The 27,643-nt window shown below is 48.0% G+C and overlaps 1 protein-coding gene across 11 annotated transcripts in view; it reads left to right on the top strand.

Annotated features, from left to right (window-relative positions):
• The window catches only part of LOC140396152 (contactin-1-like), a 1,065,645-nt gene that overhangs the window by 557,650 nt on the left and 480,352 nt on the right, over window positions 1-27,643 (top strand). For all 11 annotated transcript variants that reach the window (XM_072484363.1, XM_072484362.1, XM_072484364.1 and 8 more), the window contains 2 exons: window positions 4,307-4,434; window positions 9,866-10,041. In XM_072484363.1, the coding sequence (XP_072340464.1) occupies window positions 4,307-4,434; window positions 9,866-10,041 (304 nt within the window). The remainder of the gene's footprint in view (window positions 1-4,306; window positions 4,435-9,865; window positions 10,042-27,643) is intronic.

Consider the following 27,643-nt stretch of genomic DNA (forward strand, 5'->3'; position numbering starts at 1 on the left):
GAAAAACAGGGGGGTGGCTATATTAGTGGGGAAGCGGGTAATGTTCGAGGCAAAGACTATAGTGGCGGATAACGGGGGCAGATACGTGATGGTGAGTGGCAAACTACAGGGGGAGACGGTGGTTTTGGTAAACGTATATGCCCCGAACTGGGATGATGCCAATTTTATGAGGCGGATGCTAGGACGCATTCCGGGCCTAGAGATGGGAAAGCTGATAATGGGGGAGATTTTAATACGGTGTTGGAACCAGGGCTGGATAGGTCGAAGTCCAGGACTGGAAGGAGGCCGGCAGCAGCCAAGGTACTTAAAGATTTTATGGAGCAGATGGGAGGTGTAGACCCGTGGAGATTTAGCAGACCTAGGAGTAAGGAGTTCTCGTTTTTCTCCTATGTCCATAAAGTCTACTCGCGAATAGACTTTTTTGTGCTGGGTAGGGCATTGATCCCGAAGGTGAGGGGAACGGAGTATACGGCTATAGCCATTTCGGATCACGCTCCACACTGGGTGGACTTGGAGATAGGGGAGGAAACAGGAGGGCGCCCACCCTGGAGAATGGACATGGGACTAATGGCAGATAAGGGTGTGTGTCTAAGGGTGAGGGGGTGCATTGAAAAGTACTTGGAACTCAATGATAATGGGGAGGTCCAGGTGGGAGTGGTCTGGGAGGCGTTGAAGGCGGTGGTTAGAGGGGAGCTGATATCAATAAGGGCACATAAAGGGAAGCAGGAGAGTAAGGAACGGGAGCGGTTGCTGCAAGAACTTTTGAGGGTGGACAGACAATATGCGGAAGCACCGGAGGAGGGACTGTACAGGGAAAGGCAAAGGCTACATGTAGAATTTGACTTGCTGACTACAGGCACTGCAGAGGCACAATGGAGGAAGGCACAGGGTGTACAGTACGAATATGGGGAGAAGGCGAGCAGGTTGCTGGCACACCAATTGAGGAAAAGGGGAGCAGCGAGGGAAATAGGGGGAGTGAGGGATGAGGAAGGAGAGATGGAGCGGGGAGCGGAGAGAGTGAATGGAGTGTTCAAGACATTTTATAAAAAATTATATGAAGCTCAACCCCCGGATGGGAGGGAGAGAATGATGGGCTTCTTGGATCGGCTGGAATTTCCCAAGGTGGAAGAGCAGGAAAGGGTGGGACTGGGAGCACAGATCGAGGTAGAAGAAGTGGTGAAAGGAATTAGGAGCATGCAGGCGGGAAACGCCCCGGGACCGGATGGATTCCCAGTCGAATTCTATAGAAAATATGTGGACTTGCTCGCCCCGGTACTGACGAGGACCTTTAATGAGGCAAAGGAAAGGGGACAACTGCCCCCGACTATGTCTGAAGCAACGATATCGCTTCTCTTAAAGAAGGGAAAGGACCCGCTACAATGCGGGTCCTATAGACCTATTTCCCTCCTAAATGTAGATGCCAAGATCCTGGCCAAGGTAATGGCAATGAGAATAGAGGAATGTGTCCCGGGGGTGGTCCACGAGGACCAAACTGGGTTTGTGAAGGGGAGACAGCTGAACACGAATATACAGAGGTTGTTAGGGGTAATGATGATGGCCCCACCAGAGGGAGAAACGGAGATAGTAGTGGCGATGGATGCCGAGAAAGCATTTGATAGAGTGGAGTGGGATTATTTGTGGGAGGTGTTGAGGAGATTTGGTTTTGGAGAGGGGTATGTTAGATGGGTGCAGCTGTTGTATAGGGCCCCAGTGGCGAGCGTGGTCACGAATGGACGGGGATCTGCATATTTTCGGCTCCATAGAGGGACAAGGCAGGGATGCCCTCTGTCCCCATTATTGTTTGCACTGGCGATTGAGCCCCTGGCGATAGCGTTGAGGGGTTCCAAGAAGTGGAGGGGAGTACTTAGGGGAGGAGAAGAGCACCGGGTATCTTTGTATGCGGACGATTTGCTACTATACGTGGCGGACCCGGCGGAGGGGATGCCAGAAATAATGCGGATACTTGGGGAGTTTGGGGATTTTTCAGGGTATAAATTGAACATGGGGAAAAGTGAGTTGTTTGTGGTGCATCCAGGGGAGCAGAGTAGAGAAATAGAGGACCTACCGTTGAGGAAGGTAACAAGGGACTTTCGTTACCTGGGGATCCAGATAGCTAAGAATTGGGGCACATTGCATAGGTTACATTTAACGCGGTTGGTGGAACAGATGGAGGAGGATTTCAAGAGATGGGATATGGTATCCCTGTCAATGGCAGGGAGGGTGCAGGCGGTTAAGATGGTGGTCCTCCCGAGATTCCTCTTTGTGTTTCAGTGCCTCCCGGTGGTGATCACGAAGGCTTTTTTTAAAAGGATTGAAAAGAGCATCATGGGTTTTGTGTGGGCCGGGAAGACCCCGAGAGTGAGGAAGGGATTCTTACAGCGTAGCAGGGATAGGGGGGGGGGCTGGCACTACCGAGCCTAAGTGAGTATTATTGGGCCGCTAATATTTCAATGGTGAGTAAGTGGATGGGAGAGGAGGAGGGAGCGGCGTGGAAGAGATTAGAGAGGGCGTCCTGTAGGGGGACTAGCCTACAGGCTATGGTGACAGCCCCATTGCCGTTCTCACCGAAGAACTACACCACAAGCCCGGTGGTGGTGGCTACACTGAAGATTTGGGGATAGTGGAGACGGCATAGGGAAAAGACTTGGGGGGGTCCCTGATAAGAAACAACCATAGGTTTGCCCCGGGGGGAATGGATGGGGGATATGGAATGTGGCAAAGAGCAGGAATAACGCAACTGAAAGATCTGTTTGTGGATGGGAAGTTCGCGAGCCTGGGAGCGCTGACCGAGAAATATGGGTTGCCCCAAGGGAATGCATTCAGGTATATGCAACTGAGGGCTTTTGCGAGGCAACAGGTGAGGGAATTCCCGCAGCTCCCGACACAAGAGGTGCAGGACAGAGTGATCTCAAAGACATGGGTGGGGGATGGTAAGGTGTCAGATATATATAGGGAAATGAGGGACGAAGGGGAGACTATGGTAGATGAACTAAAAGGGAAATGGGAAGAAGAGCTGGGGGAGGAGATCGAGGAGGGGCTGTGGGCAGATGCCCTAAGCAGGGTAAACGCGTCGTCCTCGTGTGCCAGGCTAAGCCTGATTCAGTTTAAGGTATTACACAGGGCACATATGACTGGAGCACGGCTCAGTAAATTTTTTGGGGTGGAGGATAGGTGTGCGAGGTGCTCGAGAAGCCCAGCGAATCATACCCATATGTTTTGGTCATGCCTGGCACTACAGGGGTTTTGGATGGGGGTGACAAAGGTGCTTTCAAAAGTAGTAGGAGTCCGGGTTGAACCAAGCAGGGGGTTGGCTATATTTGGGGTTGCACAAGAGCCGGGAGTGCAGGAGGCGAGAGAGGCCGATGTTTTGGCCTTTGCGTCCCTAGTAGCCCGGCGCAGGATATTGCTAATGTGGAAAGAAGCCAAGCCCCCGGGGGTGGAGACCTGGATAAATGACATGGCGGGGTTTATAAAGCTAGAGCGGATTAAGTTCATCCTAAGGGGGTCGGCTCAAGGGTTCACCAGGCAGTGGCAACCGTTCGTCGAATACCTCGCAGAAAGATAGACGGAATGGGAAAAAGAAGGCAGCAGCAGCAGCCCAGGATCGGGGGTGGGGAGGAGGGGTGGGGGTGGGGGGGGGGGGGAGGAGGAACCAGAAGGACTCTCAGGGTTGTTAATATATACTGTATAGTATGTATAGGTCGTTGCTACAGATAATTATATATTGGACTGTTAAATTATATTTTTGGAGAGTGTTACTTGTGACAAGGCAGTTGCCAATTAGGGTTAGTTTTCATTTTTGTTATTTATTATTTATTCATTTTTTTTTTTTGTTTGTTTATAAAATAGGTCATTGTTATTTGTGTTGTTACAATATTGTGTAAAGGATGCACAATGTACTGTGTTGGTTGACCAAAGATTTTCAATAAAATATTTAATTTAAAATTTTTTTAAAAAAAGAATCACAAGGAATGTGCGTGGGTTAATCACGTGTGCCCCCTGCCCATTTTCGGGGCCTCGTGTAAAAATGACCCAAGCTTAATGCCACAGATGGGGTGAAGTTTTTTAATTTATTCTTCAAAGGGGATGCTTGATTTTAAAAATCTCCCTTATTGATTCATTTAATGGGAAACTTGTTAGGTTCACGGGGGAAAAAGAATTAGAAAAATATGCTGATTGGGTCAGACGACGTAGAATGGGAGAGGTTTTGCATAGAGCACAAACACTCCTCGACCAGTTGGTTTCTGTACTATCAATTCTCCATAGTCTTAACTTCGCAATTTGTCATGTGCTGCATTTATTCTAGGATGTCCATTTGGTTCAATGGCACTCTGGAGATTCGCGATCTGTCTAAGGCTGATGAGGGAAGCTACACCTGCTTTGCAGAGAACAACAGAGGAAAAGCAAACAGCACTGGCACTCTTTCCGTGACAGGTAGGAGGGCAAGGCGTTGGACTTACCCGGTATACTGGCATTTTCAACTCCAGACCTTGGATCTTTTATTATGAATAAAAAATTGTTATTGGATATCTTTCCCTGAAACATCAATCTTTCCTTATCTGCTAATGCAAATGTCCCCTTGATCTAATTCCCAACCGAAAGGGTGAACTGGCGCAAGGGTCAATTGATAAAAGATTTGGGGAATCTGCTACTTTCTGATACATAACTCCGAGACAAATTCAAACTGGTGCAAATTTAGATTGAGGTTCATGTAGAGTTGGGAGTGATTCAGAAGGAGAATCCAATGAAGGGTTTGAAGTGAAGCCAATAGAGTAAAGGGAACATCTCCCCTATGTAGGCCCAGCTTCATTTTAAGGTCAAATCCATGGTCCTAGGTATGTTTGCCAATGGAAAAGGTTTCTCTCCATCCACCTCATGAATTCCTTTCAAAATTCTAAAAAAAAACCACACAATCAAATCATCCCTTAACCTTCGATATTTCAGGGAATACAAGCCTAATTTGTGTGACCTCTCCTCATGATTCAAACCTTGGAACCCTCGTAACAGTCTAATGAATCTGCTGCACTGCTGTCAGTATTTAATGTGCGGTGCCCAGAACTATATGCAGTACTCCATTCATGGTCTAACTAACAGTAACAGCTAACCAGCCTAACATTCCATTTTTCCTTATTTCAACAAAATCAAATGGAACTTGAATTTGTGTCCCAGGTCTGTTTTTCCTCTACCATCTTATACACACCACTGATGAGACTGTTAGATGCCTCTTTCTTCGAAGGTCTTTCTGTACATTTAATTCCTCTGATGTTAGCAATCAGTCTCTGGGTTCTTCTCCTCAACCTCTCCAGGGCTCAAGCATCTTTCCCAGTGTCTTGATGCTGCAAAGGCGCAAGGTGCTCCCTGATAAGAGCACTTTGCAGAGGACCGTACGTTGAACTTGTGAAGTGGAGAACCCAAAGCTCACTGAGAACAATCTCTGCTCCAACATTGATCCAGAATTTATGTTCCGTTCCCCAGGAGGGTGGTTGTTCTCCTGGAGGTACCCTAGATGGTGCACTGGGGGGACACCACCAGGACGTCCCCAGGCAAGGACGTTGGAAAGTTGAACCTTCTGATGGACAAGTCTCCTGCACCTGGAAACATCTGACACTCTGATTTAAGTCTGGAATTTTGGGTGTTTCTGAGTCTACAGGAAAAGTTAGGATTATAAAAAACACTTCTAACTCACCAGAGTACTGAACATCGTGCCCTCTTCCCCAACCCACCAAACCCCCATGACTACTCTCCCGCTGGACCCTCGACTACGCTGCCAACAACCCCTCCTCCGACCAGTGCACTTCCCTTGACCGCCTGACACCCCCTCAACTATGCAACCCCCCAGCTCTCTCCCCCGCGCCCCCCCCCCCCCTCCCCCCGCCCCCTCCAATGTACCTGACACACTGCGCTGTACATTAATCTCTAGGCCAGGCACGGAAGATCAGGCAAGAAATGTGCACCTCCCGACCTGGGTGAGTGTAAAGGAGCCAAGCGGCAATCAGACGATGATTGCCACTTCACGGAAGTTTCTGAGTCATCAAGTTAAATTCATGATCCAGAAAAGCCTTTCCAGAAAAGAGTTTCCATGCTTAAAAAATAGCTAAATGAAAAATGTGGCAAATTAATAACATATTCACATCATTGGCCCCACTATTCGTAAAACATTGTCCCTTCACTCCGAGCATGTTCTTTCTTGATAGGTTCACTGCCGCCATCCCACCTCAGCACATTCCTCAGATCTTTCTCTCACCATCTCTTCCCCCTTACCTACCCACTTCCTAACTGCCCCCCTCTGTCTTCCTTGCCAGAAACACAATGGTCTTTTATACAAATTATAGAGTTAGCTACAGTGCATCCATGTGACAGATTAGCAGTATGATGTGTTCCCAGATTTTGCTGGCACTTGTGAGAAATTGGCCACTGGATAAGATAATCCAACATCATCTCAGCTGTCAGATGCCCCTCATACCAAGTCCTGTTCATCCATCATCCCATAGCTACATTGGCCTTCCGGTCCATCAAAGCTTCGAGTTAAAAATTCTCATCCCTGTGTTCAAATCTCTCCGTGGCCTTGCCTTTCCCCATCTCTGTGATCGCCTCCAGCCATATAGCCCTCCAAGGACTCTGCAGTCCTCCAGATTTATGGTTGTGTGCATGCCCAATTTCCTTCATCTCACTATTAGCATCTGAGCCTTCAGCTGTTTAGATCCTAAGATTTGTATTCCCTCCTTAAACCTCTCTTTTCCTTTCTTGTCCTGCTCAATACCTACCTCTTTGATGAGGCTAATCATCATGTTTCCTCGTATCACTTTCCTTGGATTGGCATGTTAAAGGCACTATACAAATTCAGTCTGTTTAACCTTTCTTTGCCAGTACTAACTCTGAGTTGGTTTGGGATTCATGGTATAAAAATTCCTTACTGCCGTTTCCCAATTATGCAGAAACACACAACAACATTGATTGATTGATATTTATTGTCACATATACCGAAGTACAGTGAAAAGTTTTTTTCTGCGGCCGAGGGAACGTACACAGTATGTACATAGTAGACAAAAGAATAATTGACAGAGAACATTGACAATGGTACATCAACAAATAGTGATTGGCTACAGTGCGGAACAAGGGCCAAACAAGAGCCGCATAGGGTGTCGTGAATAGTGTTCTTACAGGGAACAGATCAGTCTGAGGGGGAGTCGTTGAGGAGTCTTGTAGCTGTGGGGAAGAAGCTGTTCCTATGTCTGGATGTGCGGGTCTTCAGACTTCTGTATCTTCTGCCTGATGGAAGGGTCTGGAAGAGGGTAAAGCCTGGGTGTGAGGGGTCTCTGACAATGCTGTCTGCCTTCCTGAGGCAGCGGGAGGTGTAGACAGAATCAATGGGAGGATGGCAAGCTTGTGCGATGCGTTGGGCTGAGTTCACCACATTCTGCAGTTTCTTGTGATCTTTGGCTGAGCAGTTGCCATACCAAACTATAATGCAGCCGGATAGGATGTTCTCCATGGCACTTCTGTAGAAGTTTTGTGAGAGTCGATACAGACATGCCAAATTTCTTTAGCTTCCGTTGGAAGGGCTTTCTTGACGGTTTCATCAACGTGAATGGATCAGGATAGACTGTTGGTGATGGTGACCCCCAGGAACTTAAAGCTATCGACCATCTCCACTTTGGAGCCATTGATGTAGATGGGGGGGGGGGGGTTGTACTATGCTTCCTGAAGTCGATCAGTTCCTTGGTCTTTCCAACATACAACATGGAGAAGATGTTTCCACTAGTAGGAGAAACTAGAACCTGAGGGCACAGCCTCAGACTAAAGAGATGATCATTTAAAACTGAGATGAGGAGGAATATCTTCTGCCAAGTCATGGTGAATCTGCGGAACTCATTGCCACAGAAGGCTGTGGAGGCCAAATCACTGTGTCTTTAAGACAGAGATAGTTAGGTTCTTGATTAAAAAGGGGATCAGGGGTTATGGGAAGAAGGCAGGAGAATGGGGATGAGAAACATATCAGCCATGATCGAATGGCAAAGCAGAATGGATGGGCCGAATGGCCTAATTCTGCTCCGATACTTTATGGCCTTTGGTCAAAGCACAGTAAAATGGGAGCTCGAACAGGCCCACTAAAATGCAAACTTTATAACGTAAAAACATGGGGGTACAAGAGGCAATTTTCAAAGAAGCAATTAGCTACAGTCGAAAATAGTTAAAACAGAATATGGTTTCAGCACAGAGGAAGGCCATTCATTCAGCCCCTTGTGCCTGTGGCTGCTTGCTGCGACCAACTCACCAGGTGCCACTCCCCTGCCTTTTCCCCACAGCCCTGCATATACTGTTTCTTCAGATCATGATCCAATTCTCTCTTGAAGGGCAGGATGAATCTGCCTCCCCCACTTTCTCAGACAGTGCATTCCAGATCCTAACCACAAAATGATTTTCTTCATGTCACCATTGCCTTTTTCCAATCCTCTGGTTCGCCAGTGGGAACACTTTCGCCAGTGGGAACACTTTCTACCTATCGACACTCTCATGAGGGGAGCAGTCCAAACTTCTCCTATCTGTCTATCTAACTGCAGTTCCTCATCCCTGGAAGCATGCTCCTGAATCTTTTCTGTATCCTGTCTAATGCCTTGGTAGTCTTCCTAAAGCATGGTGCCATAAACTGGACACAACACTAATATTTTAAAAAGGCAATGAGTAAGGAGCTTGTCTGTATACCTTTCATTTAGATTTCAATAGCAGTGTCCATAATGGGGTTCATGATCTTCCACCTGAACAATAGGTGTTTAGATAATCCATCTCAATAAGGGCGTCATGATGGCACAGTGGTTGGCACTGCGCCCAGGACCCAGGTTCAATTCCGGTCCTGGGCGACCGTGTGGAGTTTGCACGTTCTCCCCGTGTGTGTGCGTGGGTTTCCTCCGGGTGCTCCAGTTTCCACCCACAGTCCAAAGATGTGCAGGTTAGGTGGATTGGCCACGCTAAATTATCCTTTTGTGTCTGAAGGTCAGGTTAGGGGGGTCATGGGGATAGGGCAGGGTAGTGGACTTGGGTGGAGTGCTCTTTCAGAGGGTTGGTGCAGACTCAATGGGCCGAATGGCCTCCTGAACTGTAGGGATTCTATAATTATATCTTGCCTCGTAGAGGATATTTAATCTGGGAAAGTCTCTCTGGGTAAGACCACCTGGGCCTTGTCTGGTAGGCAGTCCCCCACCTTTTAGATGAAGCATCAAACTGAAGCTGTGCCAGCCCACTCGGATGGATGTAAAAACTCCAATGGCATTATTTCAAGAGCTGGGAGTTTTCCCAGTATCCTGGATTTTTTTTACCAGTATCCTGGACAATATTTCTCCATCAACCATAAGCACAGTTTAACTAGTCACTCAGTAGCTGTTTGTGGGGTCTTGCTGTGCACAGATTCCCTATTGGCACAGACAGCATTCAAAAGCAGTGTGGTGCCAATGAGGTGTTTCAGAGGACAAATGTGAGTTTGTTCATAAACCTATCGCTCTCGCTCAGTCTATCCCAGCCAACATTTTTCACCCATTTCTCACAATCCTGTCGCAGGGATGGTGAGGATATCTGTCACGTCGCTCCTTCAGCACAGCTCTCGCCCTTGTGACCTCAGGTTAATGCCGCCCGTGTTTGCCTGCAGTTATCGAGAACTGTCTCCATGAATGAAATGAAATGAAAATCGCTTATTGTCACAAGTAGGCTTCAAATGAAGTTACTGTGAAAAGCCCCTAGTCACCACATTCCGGCATATGTTCAGGGAGGCTGGTACATGACACTTTCACGCAGCAGTGGGTTTTTTTCGTGAGAGTTTTCAAGACGTTGAGATGTTGTAAATGCAATTTTGTTCCTCGCTGTGTCGTTTCAGAGCCCACCAAAATCACCCTTGAGCCATCAAACATCGATATCACCATGGGCGAAAACGGCACAATGGAGTGCCATGCATTCCGCGATCCCACGCTGGACCTAACCTTCGTCTGGTCGACCAATGGCTACCCCATTGACTTTGAGAAAGAGAAGGACTACATGGACCGCAATGTACTGGTGAGTGACCCGCGGTCATGACCAAAAAACATTGCCCGTGGCTATTGCATAACTGAACACTTGAACAAGTTTCTCATCACATGTCAGAACAATAATTGAAGATCAGGTCAACTATCTTGCATCCAGTGCCAGAACATGACACATTAATATTTGAGCAATTACAATTAGGATTTAATGTTCCCGCAATCAACGTCCAACTGGACTGGTTTTGATTGCCTGAAGGAATCGGAGAAAGATTTTCCAAGGTTTCTTCGATCCATATTTGGCCCAGTATCTGTTTTCTGTTGTTTTAAGTTGCCTCCCTTAGGAAAATACATGGCTACTGGAAGGTGTCCAGTCAGGATTCTCCACACATCATCGTGCGTTTGGGTCAAACTTAGCAAACTAAGTCTTGTTTTCCTACCTATGTTCATATGTTCACAGGCATGAGTGAAAAATCGTATTGTGCCCCTTAACTGCTGTGTTTCCTCGTCTTGAACATTTGATGCTGTTTTTACCACTTCCAATTTACACATTCCCCTGCACTTTCTTTGCACCCACTGCTGTTTCTGTTGCGCTGTATGGATAACTGGGAGCAGGGGAATTTTCCCAGGCAGATTTGGGTGCTTCCAAGGAGTTAAATTCCTGAAAAATCACTGAGTCTCCTCTCTGTTTCTGTCATTACTGCAATCTCAAAAAAAACACTTGTTCCATTGTAACACATACCAGGTTCCCTTTATTTAGAAATCTTTCCTTTGACAGATTGAGCGTGGCGTTTACCTGTCCTCCCTGATTGTCCGGTGAATCCAGAGGCGGAGTGCTGCCACCATGTTTTCAGTGACGCCCACTCCAGCTGTCAGAGTCCCTGGCGGGCTACAGGTCCCACCTTCTCAGCTCGAGCTACCATTTGAAAGTTCCTCCCGTGGTGAGCGTTGCTGCCTCACAGGGCCAGGGACCCAGTTCAATTCCAACCTTGAGTGACTGTGCGAAGTTTGTGCCTTCTCTCTGTGTCTGCTTGGGTTTCCTCGGATGCTCTGTTTTCCTCCCACAGTCCAAGATGTGCAGGTTAGGTGGATTGGTCATGCTAAATTATCCCTTGGGGTCCAAACATGTGCAGGTTAGGTGGGGTTATGAAGATGGGTGGGGGAGTGGGCCTAGGCAGGGTGCTCTTTCAGAAGGTCAATACAGACTCGATGGGCCGAATGGCCTCCTTTGACACTGTAGGGATTCTACGGATTCTATGTGAGTGTGTCTCTGAGGGAGATCCTACTGTAATATTCCAGTGGCATCGCTGTTGGACAGGTGCCACCAGCCGTAGCTCGCATTTTACAGCTGGTTCTGTTAATGGGTTTCCATTTCCACATTGACTCGTGAGTATTGTATTACTGTTGAACTATGTGGGCAATTTCAAGGGGATCTGTGCCTGATCCCTTCCAGTGTAGCAGATGAAAATGCTACATGTGGGATTAATTGTTTGTGTGAGAGGGTATCTTATGCTCCCGTAATTTTGCTTATTTATTGTGTCTGAGCTGTAAGCAGTATTCGGTTCTCTCCGTCTGCAACCATCTCCCTTCTGCATTACTCATAGTATTTTGTTGTATCCATTTGATAATGATCAGGTCATTATATCATATGACAGGAAATGTATTATTCTGCTGTCGTATGGAGCTATTCGGCACTGGCTGGCGGACATTCAAAAGACTAACCGGACTACCAAAGCTGTTCCTTTAAGGCCATAATTCCTTTTACAGGTACACTCCCGGCACTCAGAGTGGATGTGGTGTTGGCAGAGGATCTTGGCGCTTGGCACCATGAACAGGGCCGTTCGATTTGGCTCTGCAATGGAATGAAAGCTTGGGGCTTGGAATGGCATGAAGGGTGGCTTTGGTTGAATGGGGGATGAGGGAGATTGCGCATCTGATGGCATCAGGGGTTGTTGAATGCCCCTGGACTTTAGTAAATCTGTTGATCTTTTGATAGTTAATTTTTTTTTCCCAGTGCCAACTCACAAATTGCCAGTATTGTTCGCAACGACATCAGGAAACTCATCTTTGCTGAGCGAGGCATGTTGGTGATTAATATACAGGAATTGGCTTCAGTGTTAGCCCCTCCTCCTCCTCGTGTACTTGCTGCTTTGACAGGCTCTGATTACCTGACATTCACTCGCGCAATTTTCATCCCTGCATAATGGTCGGGAGCTGATCTTATTCTTCTTCCTGAACCCCAGGGCAGTGACTGAAGCCCCCCCCCCTCTCCCCCGACCAGTTGCTGGACATCAGGCGATGCATATTTACCCACCTGGTCATCAGGGGACAGAGGGAATGTTGTGTCCTCTTTAAGGATGGAGCAGCTTCCATAGGCCCTCTGTCAAGCAGTGAAGCAGGAAATCAAAGTCTACTTTCTCTCTTCATGCTTTCTCTCGGGAACTCCGAGAAGAATGTAAATTGAGTCCAGAAAATGCAGCCAAATCGAGGAAGAGGTATCACTGACCCCCCCCCCCCGAGTACCATATTGTACAAGACAAAACCTCAAACAGACGATTTATGAAGGATTTAATAAATCCTTTTAAAGCAAAGTGATGATCAGTTGATGTAAGATGACGGCACCATTTCAAGATGACTGCAAACAACTGGTCCAGACCTGAGTTGTTGGTGCAATGCTATTTTAAAATGCAAGGCCACTAACTGGGCTGGAGGTGGGTGTTGTGCCCAATAGCACATTGCCTGGAAGTGAGAACTGGCCCTGGTGGGAGAATCCCAAAGGAAGACAGCAGCAGTGACTAAGCTTGCTGTTGTCTTGCTGATTGGAGCAGGCAGTGCAGGCAAGTGACTAAACGACCAATCGCAAGGTATTTGACCCATTCTCTTCAAACGTTTGTCCCACTGCTTAAGCTCTTCAGCACTTTAATTCAGCAGCAAGATCTCATTATTCCCGCGGTGCTCCCGACAGGCAGGCATCGAACCATTCTTACGATCCCAGATCAGGCCCAACAGTGGTTAGGATACTGGTCAGAAACCGCAATGTTTTATTTAAATTTTGTAAGACTGTGAGGGGACGACATCTCACCCCAGGAGAGATTTCACAAAGAAATCAGGTTATGGCTGTAATGATATGCAAACATGCAACCAATGAACACTCAGAATAGGACACAACCAATGGGCAGTCAGGACACTCAGAGGTGGCATCACCACAAGGGGGCATGACATAAACACTATAAAAGGGATGAGGCACTCACACGCTGCCTCTTTCCACAGACAGACATCTAGAGAGTTAGACAGGGTTGATCAGCAGCACCACACCCCCGCACGTGGCTTAGAGCAAGCTGGTACAGTTAGACTGAGTTACTGCAGTTAGATTAGCAGAAAGTCGAACTCATTTGAGAACTGTGTTAATAGTTCAATAAACACGTTGAACTCATTTCAGAGTCTGGAGCATCCTTTAGTTAAGACTGCATCAAGTAGCAGCCTGTGTTATCCGAAGCAGCATAACACAACATGATATCAGGAGTGATTGTTCAATCTATTTAGTTCAACTCAGCAAGATCCGTGACAACCAGCTACTGAATACAGGAACAATGGACAAGATTCCGGCTCCTCATCAGCTCAGAACCACCGACAGTCTTAGTGCCAACTGGCGATCATTCAAGCAGAAATTTCAACTATACGTGCAAGCATCCGACCTCAGTGGCGCGACCGATGCTCGGAAGATAGCTCGTCTACTCACCACTGCGCGAGACCATGCGATAGAGATCTTCAACTCCTTTCACTTTTCTGAAGGGCAGGACAAAACAAAGTACCAAACCATCCTGGACAAATTCTACAGCCACTGCGAGGTGGACACCAACAAAATCTTCAAGCGCTACATCTTTAAGCAGAGGATGCAAGTAAAGACGAATCCTTCAACTCCTGTCTAACTAACCTTTGACTGCTAGCGCAATCCTGCAACTTCGGTGATATCACTGACTCCATGATCAGAGACCAAATCGTTTGTGGAGTCCACTCTGATCCTCTGCGAGAGCAATTGTTCAAAATCAAGCACATGACCCTGCCAGTCGCGATTGAAATGTGTACTGTGCCATGAGCACTCTAAAAATCGCTATTCGACTTCTGGTTGCGGCTAAGCGTAGGTAGGTCGCACGTTCGGCAGCTCCTGCCGGGAACGGACTTTTGGGCTCTTCAGAGGGGCCCCAACGGCAATTGTTCGATGGCTTCCAGTGTGGGAAGGTGACAGCAAGGTCCCCCCCGACACTATATGGATTGGACCAGGAGTGGAGCGGCTAAAAAAAGTGATCCTGGTGCAGCGGAAAGTGCGAGGGAGGAAAAGCAAGATGGCGGCAGGTGGAGACCAAGCAGCATGGGTGCAGTGGTCGCAGGAGCAGCAGGAGTTTCTTAAACGCTGCTTTGAGGAGCTGAAGACAGAAATGCTGGTGCCAATGAAGGCGGCGATTGAGAAGTTTGTGGAGACCCAGAAGGCTGCCGTATGACTACAAGATTCTACTGCGGCCTGATGCCTAGCCAGTGGTCCACGCACTACGACGTGTCCCTGCTCCACTGAGAGAGCGCCTGAAGGCAGAGCTCATGAGTCTACAACAAAAAGGCATCATCTCCAAGGTCACTGAACCAACAGACTGGGTCAGCTTGCTGGTGTGCTTAAAGAAGCCTTCGGGGGAACCTATGCATCTGCATTGACCCAAGGATCTAAACAAAAACATTATGCGGGAACATTACCCCATCCCGAAGAGGGAAGAAATCACGAGTGAGATGGCACATGCGTGCTTCTTCACAAAATTGGACACATCCCAAAGATTTTGGCAAATCCAACTTGAAGAATCCAGCAGAAGGCTCGACACCTTCAACACGCCTTTGGGCAGAATCTGCTACAACCGAATGCCATTTGGCATCATCTCGGCATCAGAGATTTTCCATCGCATCATGGAACAGGTGATGGAGGGAATAGGAGGGCTTCGTATCTACGTTGACGATATCATAATCTGGTCCACAACCCCAGCGGAACATGTGTCTTGACTCAAGAAAGTATTCCGACGCATACATGAACATGGCCTCAAGCTAAACAGGTCCAAGTGCTGTTTTGGGACACCCACGCTGAAGTTCCTGGGCGATCAGATTTTGCAACATGGTGTGCGCCCGGACACAGACAAAATTAAAGCCATCGAGGCAACGAAAGTCCCCGAGGACAAAAAGGCAGTACTGCGCTTCCTGGGAATGGTCAGTTTCCTTGGCAAGTTCATCCCGAATTTGGCCACACACACCACGGCCCTACGCAACCTGGTGAAAAAAATCAACCGTCTTTGAATGGAAGGCGGAGCACCGAACAGAGTGGCTGGAGCTGAAAGCCAAGCTCACCACTGCACCCGTCCTTGTATTCTTTGACCCAGACCGAGAGACCAAGATATCCGCAGATGCGAGTCAGGATGGCATTGGGGCAGTGTTGCTTCAAAGAGACGACACGTCATCTTGAGTACCAGTAGCATACGCATCACGGGCAATGACACCCACTGAGACCAGATATGCGCAGATTGAGAAGGAGTGTTTAGGTCTTCTCACCGGCATCCTCAAATTTCATGATTATGTCTACAGCTTGCCAACATTTACTGCTGAGACGGACCATAGGCCTCTGGTCCACATCATCCATAAGGACCTGGACGACATGACGTTTGAATTCTGCTCAAACTCTGGAGGTCTGATTTCAATTTGGTGTACACACCTGGCAAGGAGCTCAGCATTGCCGATGCATTGTCCCACTCTGTCAACTCACCCAGTGAACCACAAGATCACCCAGCACATTGAATTGCAGGTACAACTGTGTGCAAGCACTCTCCCGGCAACAGATGAGAAGATCGTTCTCATCCGAGAAGTGATGGCCAAAGACCCCCTGTTGCAGCGAGTCATCCACAGCCTCAGCAATGGCTGGCAGAAAGGGCAATGCCCTCAATTCTACAACATCAAGGACGACCTGACGCTGATCAACGGCATCCTGCTCAAGCTGGACAGGATAGTCATCCTGCTACGTCGCCAGAGCATGGTGCTGCGGCAGATTCATGAGGGACACCTGGGTGTAGAAAAGTGCAGACGCCGGGCCCGGCAAGCTGTCTACTGGCCCGGCATCAACCAGGACATCACGGACATGGTCATGAACTGCGAAACCTGTCAGAGGTTCCAACCAGTGCAGAGCAAGGAAACACTCCAACCACATGACCTAGAGACCTCTCCGTGGTCCAAGGTTGGCATTGACCTATTCCATGCGAATGGTCGCGACTATATCTTAATCATCGATTACTTTTCGAACTATCCTGAGGTGCTGAAGCTGCCAGACCTCACCTCGCGGACCTCCATCAAAGTGTGTAATCAGACATTGTCACGGCATCACAAATACCGTCATGAGCGACAATGGCCCGTGCTTCCACAGGCGAGAATGGTCCACGTTTGCCAAGAGCTACAATTTCAGGCATGTCACCTCCAGTCCGCACTATCCGCAGTCCAATGGCAAAGTCGAAAAAGGGGTGCACATCGTTAAGCTGCTCATCCGCAAGGCCTCGGACTCCGCTTCCGACATACACCTTGCACTACTTGCGTACCGGGCGACTCCCTTGTCCACTGGCATGTCGCCAGCTCAACTGCTGATGAACCGGGACCTGCAGACGACGCTTCTAGCCATACACTTGCCCAACCTTGATCACCTCCTGGTGCTGCAGAAGATGCAGCAGCTTTATGACAGCCAGAAGCAGGGCTATGACGCACATAGAATATAGAACATTACAGCGCAGTACAGGCCCTTCGGCCCTCGATGTTGCGCCGACCTGTGGAATCACTCGAAAGCCCATCTACACTATTCCTTTATCGTCCATATGTTTATCCAATGACCATTTGAATGCCCTTAGTGTTGGCGAGTCCACTACTATTGCAGGCAGGGCATTCCACGCCCTTACTACTCTCTGAGTAAAGAACCTACCTCTGACATCTGTCTTCTATCTATCGCCCCTCAATTTAAAGCTATGTCCCCTCATGCTAGACATCACCATCCGAGGAAAAAGGCTCTCACTGTCCACCCTATCCAATCCTCTGATCATCTTGTATGCCTCAATTAAGTCACCTCTTAAACTTCTTCTCTCTAATAAAAACAGCCTCAAGTCCCTCAGCCTTTCCTCATAAGATCTTCCCTCCATACCAGGCAACATTCTGGTAAATCACCTATGCACCCTTTCCAATGCTTCCACATCCTTCCTATAATGCGGCGACCAGAATTGCATGCAAAACTCCAAATGCGGCCGCACCAGAGTTTTGTACAGCTGCAACATGACCTCATGGCTCCGAAACTCAATCCCTCTACCAATAAAAGCTAACACACCGTACGCCTTCTTATCAACCCTCTCAACCTGGGTGGCAACTTTCAGGGATCTATGTACATGGACACCGAGATCTCTCTGCTCATCCACACTGCCAAGAATCTTACCATTAGCCCAGTACTCTGTCTTCCTGTTATTCCTTCCAAAATGAATCACCTCACACTTTTCTGCATTAAACTCCATTTGCCACCTCTCAGCCCAGCGCTGCAGCTTATCTATGTCCCTCTGTAACTTGTAACATCCTTCGCACTGTCCACACTCCACTGACTTTAGTGTCATCTGCAAATTTACTCACCCATCCTTCTACGCCCTCCTCCAGGTCATTTATAAAAATGACAAACAGAAGTGGCCCCAAAACAGATCCTTGTGGTACACTAGTAACTGGACTCCAGTCTGAACATTTACCATCATCCACCACCCTTTGTCTTCTTCCAGCGAGCCAATTTCTGATCCAAACTGCTAAATCACCCTGAATCCCATGCCTCCGTATTTTCTGTAGTAGCCTACCGTGGGGAACCTTATCAAACACTTTACTGAAATCCATATACACTACATCAACTGCTTTACCCTCATCCACCTGTTTGGTCACCTTCTCAAAGAACTCAATAAGGTTTGTGAGGCACGACCTACCCTTCACAAAACCGTGTTGACTATCTCTAATCAAATTATTCCTTTCCAGATGATTATACATCCTATCTCTTATAAACCTTTCCAAGATTTTGCCCACAACGGAAGTAAGGCGCACTGGTCTATAGTTACCTGGGTTGTCTCTACTCCCCTTCTTGAACAAGGGGACAACATTTGCTATCCTCCAGTCTTCTGGCACTATTCCTGTAGACAAAGATGACTTAAAGATCAAAGCCAAAGGATCAGCAATCTCCTCCCTAGCTTCCCAGAGAATCCTAGGATAAATCCCATCCGGCCCAGGGGACTTATCTATTTTCACACTTTCCAGAATTGCTAACACCTCCTCCTTATGAACCTCAAGCCCTTCTAGTCTAGTAGCCTGAATCTCAGTATTCTCCTCGACAACATTGTCTTTTTCCTGTGTGAATACTGACGAAAAATATTCATTTAGCGCCTCTCCTATCTCCTCGGACTCCAAGCACAACTTCCCACTACTGTCCTTGACTGGCCCTACTGTCACTGATCTGGACGTGCTATCCCCGGCAGACACAGTCAGGATCAAGATACCGGATGGTGGGTGGTCTGCTCCAACTGTCGTTGTTCGACAGGCCGTGCCCAGATCCTATGTCATACGTATGGCTGATGGCTCCATTGTGCGAAGGAATCGAAGGGCACTGCAAAAAGTTGCTTGCCCACAACCACTTTCCCCTCCGTTTCCACATGCCGAATTGCCACCTCCAGACACCTCGAACCACGTGCCTCCCACTCGCCTGTCAAGACACCGTCATCCCCTCCACCACCTCTCTGCCGGTCGATGAGGATCAGACGCAAGCCTCAGAGCCTGGACTTCTGAGCATTTGTTTTGTTTGTTCTGTTCTGTATTCCTCAGTCAGTCACATTAGACATGCACATTCACATGTATATACATCTAAAAAAAAAAGGGGGAGATGTCATGATGTGCAAACATGCGACCAATGAACACTCAGAATAGGACACAACCAATGGGCAGTCAGGACACTCAGAGGTGGCATCACCACAAAGGGGCATGACATAAACACTATAAAAGGGATGAGGCACTCACACTCTGCCTCTTTCCACAGACAGACATCTAGAGAGTTAGACAGGGTTGATCAGCAGCATCACACCCCAGCACGTGGCTTAGAGCAAGCTGGCACAGTTAGACTGAGTTACTACAGTTAGATTAGCAGAGAGTCGAACTCATTTGAGAACTGTGTTAATAGTTCAATAAACACGTTGAACTCATTTCAGAGTCTGGAGCATCCTTTAGTTAAGACTGCATCAAGTAGCAGCCTGTGTTATATGAAGCAGCATAACACAACAATGGCATATTAAAACAAACTTTATTACTACCGCAGTATTAAAATCTTTAACATCGACTTAACCCTTCGGCCTATCATGTCTGCACCAGTCATCAAACACCTGCCCTAATTCCACTTTCCAGCACTTAGCCCGTAGCCTGTTTATGTTTGGCTCTTTATTGAGAATGCTACCTGTGAATTGCACTTGAGTGAGGAACACCCTGGTCTCTTTGGAAATGCTACATTGCAACACTGACAAGAAAAAGGACTTAATTGGCGGTAAAGCACTTTGGGGCATTCTGAAGTTGTGCGGCGGTGCGATTAAAATGCAGGCTCTTCATTCTCTATTAGAAAAAACACTGGATTTAGAAAAAGTGAAACTCTTGCTCTCCCTTTGATGGGCTAGAACATCAGTCCCACAGTCTCCACCCTGATCCTGTTCTCTCCAGCTCGCAACACCTGATTTACAATGTGATATTTTCTCGGTCAATCAGTGCTCGCAGGTGCCAGCAGATGGTGCTGTTTCCATACATCTAAAGAAGTATTGGTGATTGCTCAGCTTCTTTCTGCAGCAGACGCTCTGTTTTGGGAAGCTGTTGAGTTCATGGAGGCTGCACTTTTGACGCTGTGTTCAAAGCGAGCAGAGGTCAGAGTAGACACGAGCACCATTCCAGCGCTGACCTTTCCAACTCGTTCTCCCCGGGTGTGACTTGTTGCTGGGAGCACGGGATCAACAGTTTTACCCTAATCGAGATCAGAAATTCAGAGTACCCAACACTTCAGTAGTGATCTGCCACCTTGAACCCCCTCTCCCTCCCCGCAGTCTGTGCGGTGAAGATACTCTCTCCTGCTGCAGGGAGGGAGTCCAAGGATTTTAATCCAGAGGTGATGAAGGAATTGTGTGATGCTTCCAGTCTGTGACACCTTTCGCATCTTGCAAGATACCCTAAAATGCTTCAGAGCCGTGCGATCTTTCACAAGCAAGTAGAGGGAGGCCAGGAGTCATGATCTGTCTGAGGTGTGGATGGGGCAGTGATGAATGACAGGATGTCTGCATTGAGGCCTTGTTGGCGTTGGTGGATTCCGTTAACAGCACAGTCGGAATGATTAGCTCTCAGCCCGAATGGTACATTTCCAATATTCACAGTTCTGCACATCGTAATGCCAATTGTTTAACAGAATTTCCACAAGATTTCATGAGAAGTCACCTGAGCAGACATGTCCATTTGTTTTGTGTGCTTCATCGCCTTGCCTCAGGAAACAAAAATAATATCTTCATTTTTTTTTGTATTGCAGTTGCAAGGGTTAGACCAACAGAAATGGAGTGTAGATAAATTGCCAATATCTGCCGACAACTGGGGAAACGCCCCCTGTCAGGCAGATGTGACGTCTTTATTTTTGCTAGAAATATTGCGAGTCGGAGTTGAATAAGTATATGCAATGTAACTCGTATTGCAGCATCTAATCTAGATTTTACCCTTGATCAAGATGCTCTGCAATGAAAGCAGCTTTTAATTTACTCCTTGTAAAATGTAACGATGTGGTTGAAGCGGGTTAGGAATCTACTCCTTTGCCTCTGAAACGTCAGCTCTAATCTGGCACAGACTGAAGGAGTAAAAGTAGCAGTTGAAGTGGACTGGCCAGCCTCACCCCCTTCTCATTCAGAGAGGCTACAGTGCCGGGTTGTGTGGGAAATAGAACATAGAACATAGAACAATACAGCGCAGTACAGGCCCTTCGGCCCACGATGTTGCACCGAAACAAAAGCCATCTAACCTACACTATGCCATTATCATCCATATGTTTATCCAATAAACTTTTAAATGCCCTCAATGTTGGCGAGTTCACTACTGTAGCAGGTAGGGCATTCCACGGCCTCACTACTCTTTGCGTAAAGAACCTACCTCTGACCTGTGTCCTATATCTATTACCCCTCAGTTTAAACTTATGTCCCCTCGTGCCAGCCATATCCATCCGCGGGAGAAGGCTCTCACTGTCCACCCTATCCAACCCCCTGATCATTTTGTATGCCTCTATTAAGTCTCCTGTTAACCTTCTTCTCTCCAACGAAAACAACCTCAAGTCCATCAGCCTTTCCTCATAAGATTTTCCCTCCATACCAGGCAACATCCTGGTAAATCTCCTCTGCACCCGCTCCAAAGCCTCCACGTCCTTCCTATAATGCGGTGACCAGAACTGTACGCAATACTCCAAATGCGGCCGTACCAGAGTTCTGTACAGCTGCAACATGACCTCCCGACTCTGGAACTCAATCCCTCTACCACTAAAGGCCAACACTCCATAGGCCTTCTTCACAACCCTATCAACCTGGGTGGCAACTTTCAGGGATCTATGTACATGGACACCTAGATCCCTCTGCTCATCCACACTTTCAAGAACTTTACCATTAGCCAAATATTCCGCATTCCTGTTATTCCTTCCAAAGTGAATCACCTCACACTTCTCTACATTAAACTCCATTTGCCACCTCTCAGCCCAGCTCTGCAGCTTATCTATATCCCTCTGTAACCTGCTACATCCTTCCACACTATCGACAACACCACCGACTTTAGTATCGTCTGCAAATTTACTCACCCACCCTTCTGCGCCTTCCTCTAGGTCATTGATAAAAATGACAAACAGCAACGGCCCCAGAACAGATCCTTGTGGTACTCCACTTGTGACTGTACTCCATTCTGAACATTTCCCATCAACCACCACCCTCTGTCTTCTTTCAGCTAGCCAATTTCTGATCCACATCTCTAAATCACCCTCAATCCCCAGCCTCCGTATTTTTTGCAATAGCCTACCGTGGGGAACCTTATCAAACGCTTTCCTGAAATCCATATACACCACATCAACTGCTCTACCCTCGTCTACCTGTTCAGTCACCTTCTCAAAGAACTCAATAAAGTTTGTGAGGCATGACCTACCCTTCACAAAGCCATGCTGACTATCCCTGATCATATTATTCCTATCTAGATGATTATAAATCTTGTCTCTTATAATCCCCTCCAAGACTTTACCCACTACAGACGTGAGGCTCACCGGTCTATAGTTGCCGGGGTTGTCTCTGCTCCCCTTTTTGAACAAAGGGACCACATTTGCTGTCCTCCAGTCCTCTGGCACTATTCCTGTAGCCAATGATGACATAAAAATCAAAGCCAAAGGTGTAGCAATCTCTTCCCTGGCCTCCCAGAGAATCCTAGGATAAATCCCATCAGGTCCCGGGGACTTATCTATTTTCAGCCTGTCCAGAATTGCCAACACCTCTTCCCTATGTACCTCAATGCCATCTATTCTATTAGCCTGGGGCTCAGCATTCTCCTCCACAACATTATCTTTTTCCTGAGTGAATACTGACGAAAAATATTCATTTAGTATCTCGCCTATCTCTTCAGACTCCACACACAATTTCCCATCCCTGTCCTTGACTGGTCCTACTCTTTCCCTAGTCATTCGCTTATTCCTGACATACCTATAGAAAGCTTTTGGGTTTTCCTTGATCCTTCCTGCCAAATACTTCTCATGTCCCCTCCTTGCTCGTCTTAGCTCTCTCTTTAGATCCTTCCTCGCTACCTTGTAACTATCCATCGCCCCAACCGAAACTTCACACTTCATCTTCACATAGGCCTCCTTCTTCCTCTTAACAAGAGATTCCACTTCCTTGGTAAACCACGGTTCCCTCGCTCGACGCCTTCCTCCCTGTCTGACCGGTACATACTTATCAAGAACACGCAGTAGCTGATCCTTGAACAAGCCCCACTTATCCAGTGTGCCCAACACTTGCAGCCTACTTCTCCACCTTATCCCCCCCAAGTCACGTCTAATGGCATCATAATTGCCCTTCCCCCAGCTATAACTCTTGCCCTGCGGTGTATACTTATCCCTTTCCATCATTAACGTAAACGTCACCGAATTGTGGTCACTGTCCCCAAAGTGCTCTCCTACCTCCAAATCCAACACCTGGCCTGGTTCATTACCCAAAACCAAATCCAAAGTGGCCTCGCCTCTTGTTGGCCTGTCAACATATTGTGTCAGGAAACCCTCCTGCACACACTGTACAAAAAACGACCCATCTATTGTACTCGAACTATATCTTTTCCAGTCAATATTTGGAAAGTTAAAGTCTCCCATAATAACTACCCTGTTACTTTCGCTCATATCCAGAATCATCTTCGCCATCCTTTCCTCTACATCCCTAGAACTATTAGGAGGCCTATAAAAAACTCCCAACAGGGTGACCTCTCCTTTCCTGTTTCTAACTTCAGCCCATACTACCTCGGAAGAAGAGTCCCCATCTAGCATCCTCTCCGCCACCGTAATACTGCTCTTGACTAGCAGCGCCACACCTCCCCCTCTTTTGCCTCCTTCTCTGAGCTTACTAAAACACCTAAACCCCGGAACCTGCAACATCCATTCCTGTCCCTGCTCTATCCATGTCTCCGAAATGGCCACAGCATCGAAGTCCCAGGTACCAACCCATGCTGCCAGTTCCCCTACCCTGTTTCGTATAATCCTGGCATTGAAGTAGACACACTTCAAACCACCTACCTGAACACTGGCCCCCTCCTGCGACGTCAAATCTGTGCTCCTGACCTCTATACTCTCATTCTCCCTTACCCTAAAACTACAATCCAGGTTCCCATGCCCCTGCTGCATTAGTTTAAACCCCCCCCCCCCCCCCAAAGCGCACTAACAAATCTCCCCCCCAGGATATTTGTGCCCCTCAGGTTCAGATGTAGACCATCCTGTCTGTAGAGGTCCCACCTTCCCCAGAAAGAGCCCCAGTTATCCAGAAATCTGAATCCCTCCCGCCTGCACCATCCCTGTAGCCACGTGTTTAAATGCTCTCTCTCCCTATTCCTCATCTCACTATCACGTGGCACGGGCAACAACCCAGAGATAACAACTCTGTTTGTTCTAGTTCTGAGCTTCCATCCTAGCTCCCTGAAAGCCTGCCTGACATCCTTGTCCCCTTTCCTACCTATGTCGTTAGTGCCAATGTGGACCACGACTTGGGACCCCCTCCCCCCTAAGGACCCGGAAAACACGATCCGAGACATCACGTACCCTTGCACCTGGGAGGCAACATACCAAACGTGAGTCTCTCACGCTCCCACAAAATCTCCTATCTGTGCCCCTGACTATAGAGTCCCCAATTACTAATGCTCTGCTCCTCTCCCCCCTTCCCTTCTGAGCAACAGGGACAGACTCCGTGCCAGAGGCCCGTACCCCATGGCTTACCCCTGGTAAGTCCCCCCCCCCCACAAGTATCCAAAGCGGTATACTTGTTTCTCAGGGGAACGACCGCAGGGGATCCCTGCACTGACTGCTTTTTCCCAGTCCCCCTTACAGTTACCCACCTATCTCCAATCTTTGGTGTAACTAATTCCCTGAAGCTGCTATCTATGACCCCCTCTGCCTCCCGAATGATCCGAAGTTCTTCCAACTCCAGCTCCAGTTCCCTAACTCGGTCTTGGAGGAGCTGGAGATGGCAGCACTTCCTGCAGGTAAAATCAGCAGGGACACTAACTGCATCCCTCACCTCAAACATCCTGCAGGAGGAACATTGCACTCCCTTCCCTGCCATTCCTCTTACTTTCTACCAAGATCTGGCTAACAACTAAATTAAATTTTTATAAAAAATAATAATAATATAATAAAATATGGTACTTACCTCAGACCAATGGGTTTTATTATTAGGTTAGAGGAGGAGGGCGGGTGGGAGACACTACACGTATAGTGTCTCGGATTTCCTCTCCACCAGAATTTATTGGTGAGGGTCTTCCCAGACGTCTCATGGTGGCGATGTACTCAGCTGTGTTATATCGCTCTGGAAACGCAGCGTTCCTCCAACTCTGCACTCCTGCGCAGCTCCCACATCCATTGGAAACTGTCCAAGCTCAAAACCCAGGAAATCTCTTCCCTACATTCTCCACCTCACCCTTCTCCTTTTACGCACTCCTTAAAACTGAACTATTTGAGGTTCTAACAGCCCATGGCGTGCCCCTGGATGCTATGCCATGTTAAAGGTGGTATATCAGTGCAATTTGGCATTGCATTTCTGAGATTCGGAGACATGCTGGATTTTTTTTGGCACCCTGACTGAGCCCAATCTGGTTTGACCATGTCCACTTCAAAGGGCCTCACACTTGGAGCCATTAATATGTGATGTAACCTTCTGAGTTTTACTGCCTCTATGACGTGGCACTAAAAAAAAATCATTTTCTTTATGCGCAATATTAGCTCAGAATCTAGCACCTTGAAGCTCATTATAGAACAGAAGGAACTCCCTATTTACCTGACTTGGTAGGGCTTGATACCGGGCTATTGAGCGAAATGATCTTCCCTCATCTCAACAAAAGCAACACTCATCAAACAAGTTTAGAAAAGAGAGGAGCATGTCCTTGCTTTAACTGATTGCGTCTGAAACGGTACGGTTTGAGAATCCATGGGTGGGATTTTTGCCTCGCTTCCCACCCCCACCCCGCAGCGGAGATGGCCCTCCATTGACCTTTGGCGGGAACTTGTGGTCCCGCCATTGCCCACAGGTTTTCCAGTTGTTTGCACCCTCTGGGGAAACCAAGGCAGGCGGGTGCGGGGTTGGGGGGGGGGGGGGGGGGGGAGAGGGGGACGGACCTTGGGCAATTTATGTACTACAGGTTTGATCCAAAACTTGTGAAAATGTGCATGAAGTGGAAGATATTTTCCACCGCAACTTGTGGAAGCAGCAACGATTGATGGAGGTGCTGGATATAAAAGATTTGACAGGTGCTGGGGCCCATCCCAGCTTCCATCTCTGGATTGAGGTGATCCAGGCCGGACAGCGGTTGAGGTACTGTCAACCTTCAAGCTGCTCCAGAGATAAGGAAAAGTGACATCAATATCAAGAGATTTCTGTGTTGGCGGTTGTGGTAGTCACCACTGTTGTATTATATTGTATATGTGGGTATTACGGTAAGGCCCCTGTACTACAGGTACAGGGGTAGATCCCTGCCTGCTAGCTCCGCCCAGGAGGCGGAGTATAAATGTGTGTGCTCTCCAAACAGCAGCCATTTCATAAGCTGCTGTAGGAGGCCACACATCTCTGTGTAATAAAGCCTCGATTACATTCTACTCTCGTCTCCTCGTAATTGATAGTGCATCAGCAGTTGGCTGGGCGGCTGGTTTGTGCTGCAGGAGTGAGGCCAGCAGCGTGGGTTCAATTCCTATGCCAGTTGTGTTTATTCACGAAGGCCCGCCTTCTCAACCTTGCCCCTCGCCTGAGGTGTGGTGACCCACCTCACCACCAGTCAGCTCTCTCTCTTCCCCCCCTCCTCCCAAGGGGAAAGCAGCCAATGGTCATCCAATGGACTTTATTTATAGGTGTTATCCAGAAGGAAACACTTCCCTGCGAATAATGAATTCTTTGTCCAGGTGTCAATGCTTTGCCAACGTTTCCCCCCCTGGGCCAATAAGATACAGCAGGACGAAAGAAACTGGCAAGGGATGCCTCTTTCATTGGGATGGTTGCATGTCCCCTGTCTGCCACTGTGCCTGGTACAGTGGATTTCAGCGCCGACTGTGGTGATCCTGAAAGGCAGTAATCCATGATCAACCAAAGATAAATTTGGAGTAAATGAGCCTTTTCCTTCAGTTTCCAGCACACGATCCAAGTTCCTCTGACACTGGAGGTGATTCTCCGAGCCCCGCGCCACGCCGGGTCTGCACGGCGCCCATTTGGCGCCGCGGAAGGAGGCTGGAGCGGCGTGAACCGCTCCAGCACCGTGCTGGCCCCCACAGGGGGTTGTACCAGGGCCCAGTTCGCGCCGTCGTGAAACGTGACGGCATTCACGATGGCGCGAACACTTGGACTCCATATCAGAGAATCGCCCCCACTGTGTTTAAATCCTGAAAGAAATCCTAAATCTCCAAATGACTGAAATAATTGTAGAATATAACAACGAGAGGTCTTGGGTGTTGCTGAGAACCTTGGTGCCTTTTACAGAACAAGAAGAATCTCTTCACCAAGGTCAGTGTTTAAAAAGCTATTAGTTAAAGGTTGCAAATGGATTGGTTGTATCGCTTGACAGCTCATTCCAATAGTGTCGTATTTACATTTGTATCCTGACGGGCGGGTCTACAGCTTACGAAGATAAAGTTACGTTGTTGGCGGGGGGGACCAGTTCAGAGGTTATTTGCTGCCGTGGGTCGCTGGGGCCCGAGAATGAATTCTCGTGGCATCGTTGGGACATGTGAGGAGAGTGCAGCGGTGCCACTTGCAACTCCTGAAGCTGGAGCCAAGTGACGCAGATCAAAGGTGGCGTAAGAA

This window comes from Scyliorhinus torazame, chromosome 19, assembly GCF_047496885.1.
Source record: "Scyliorhinus torazame isolate Kashiwa2021f chromosome 19, sScyTor2.1, whole genome shotgun sequence".
NCBI classification, from domain to species: Eukaryota; Metazoa; Chordata; class Chondrichthyes; order Carcharhiniformes; family Scyliorhinidae; genus Scyliorhinus; species Scyliorhinus torazame.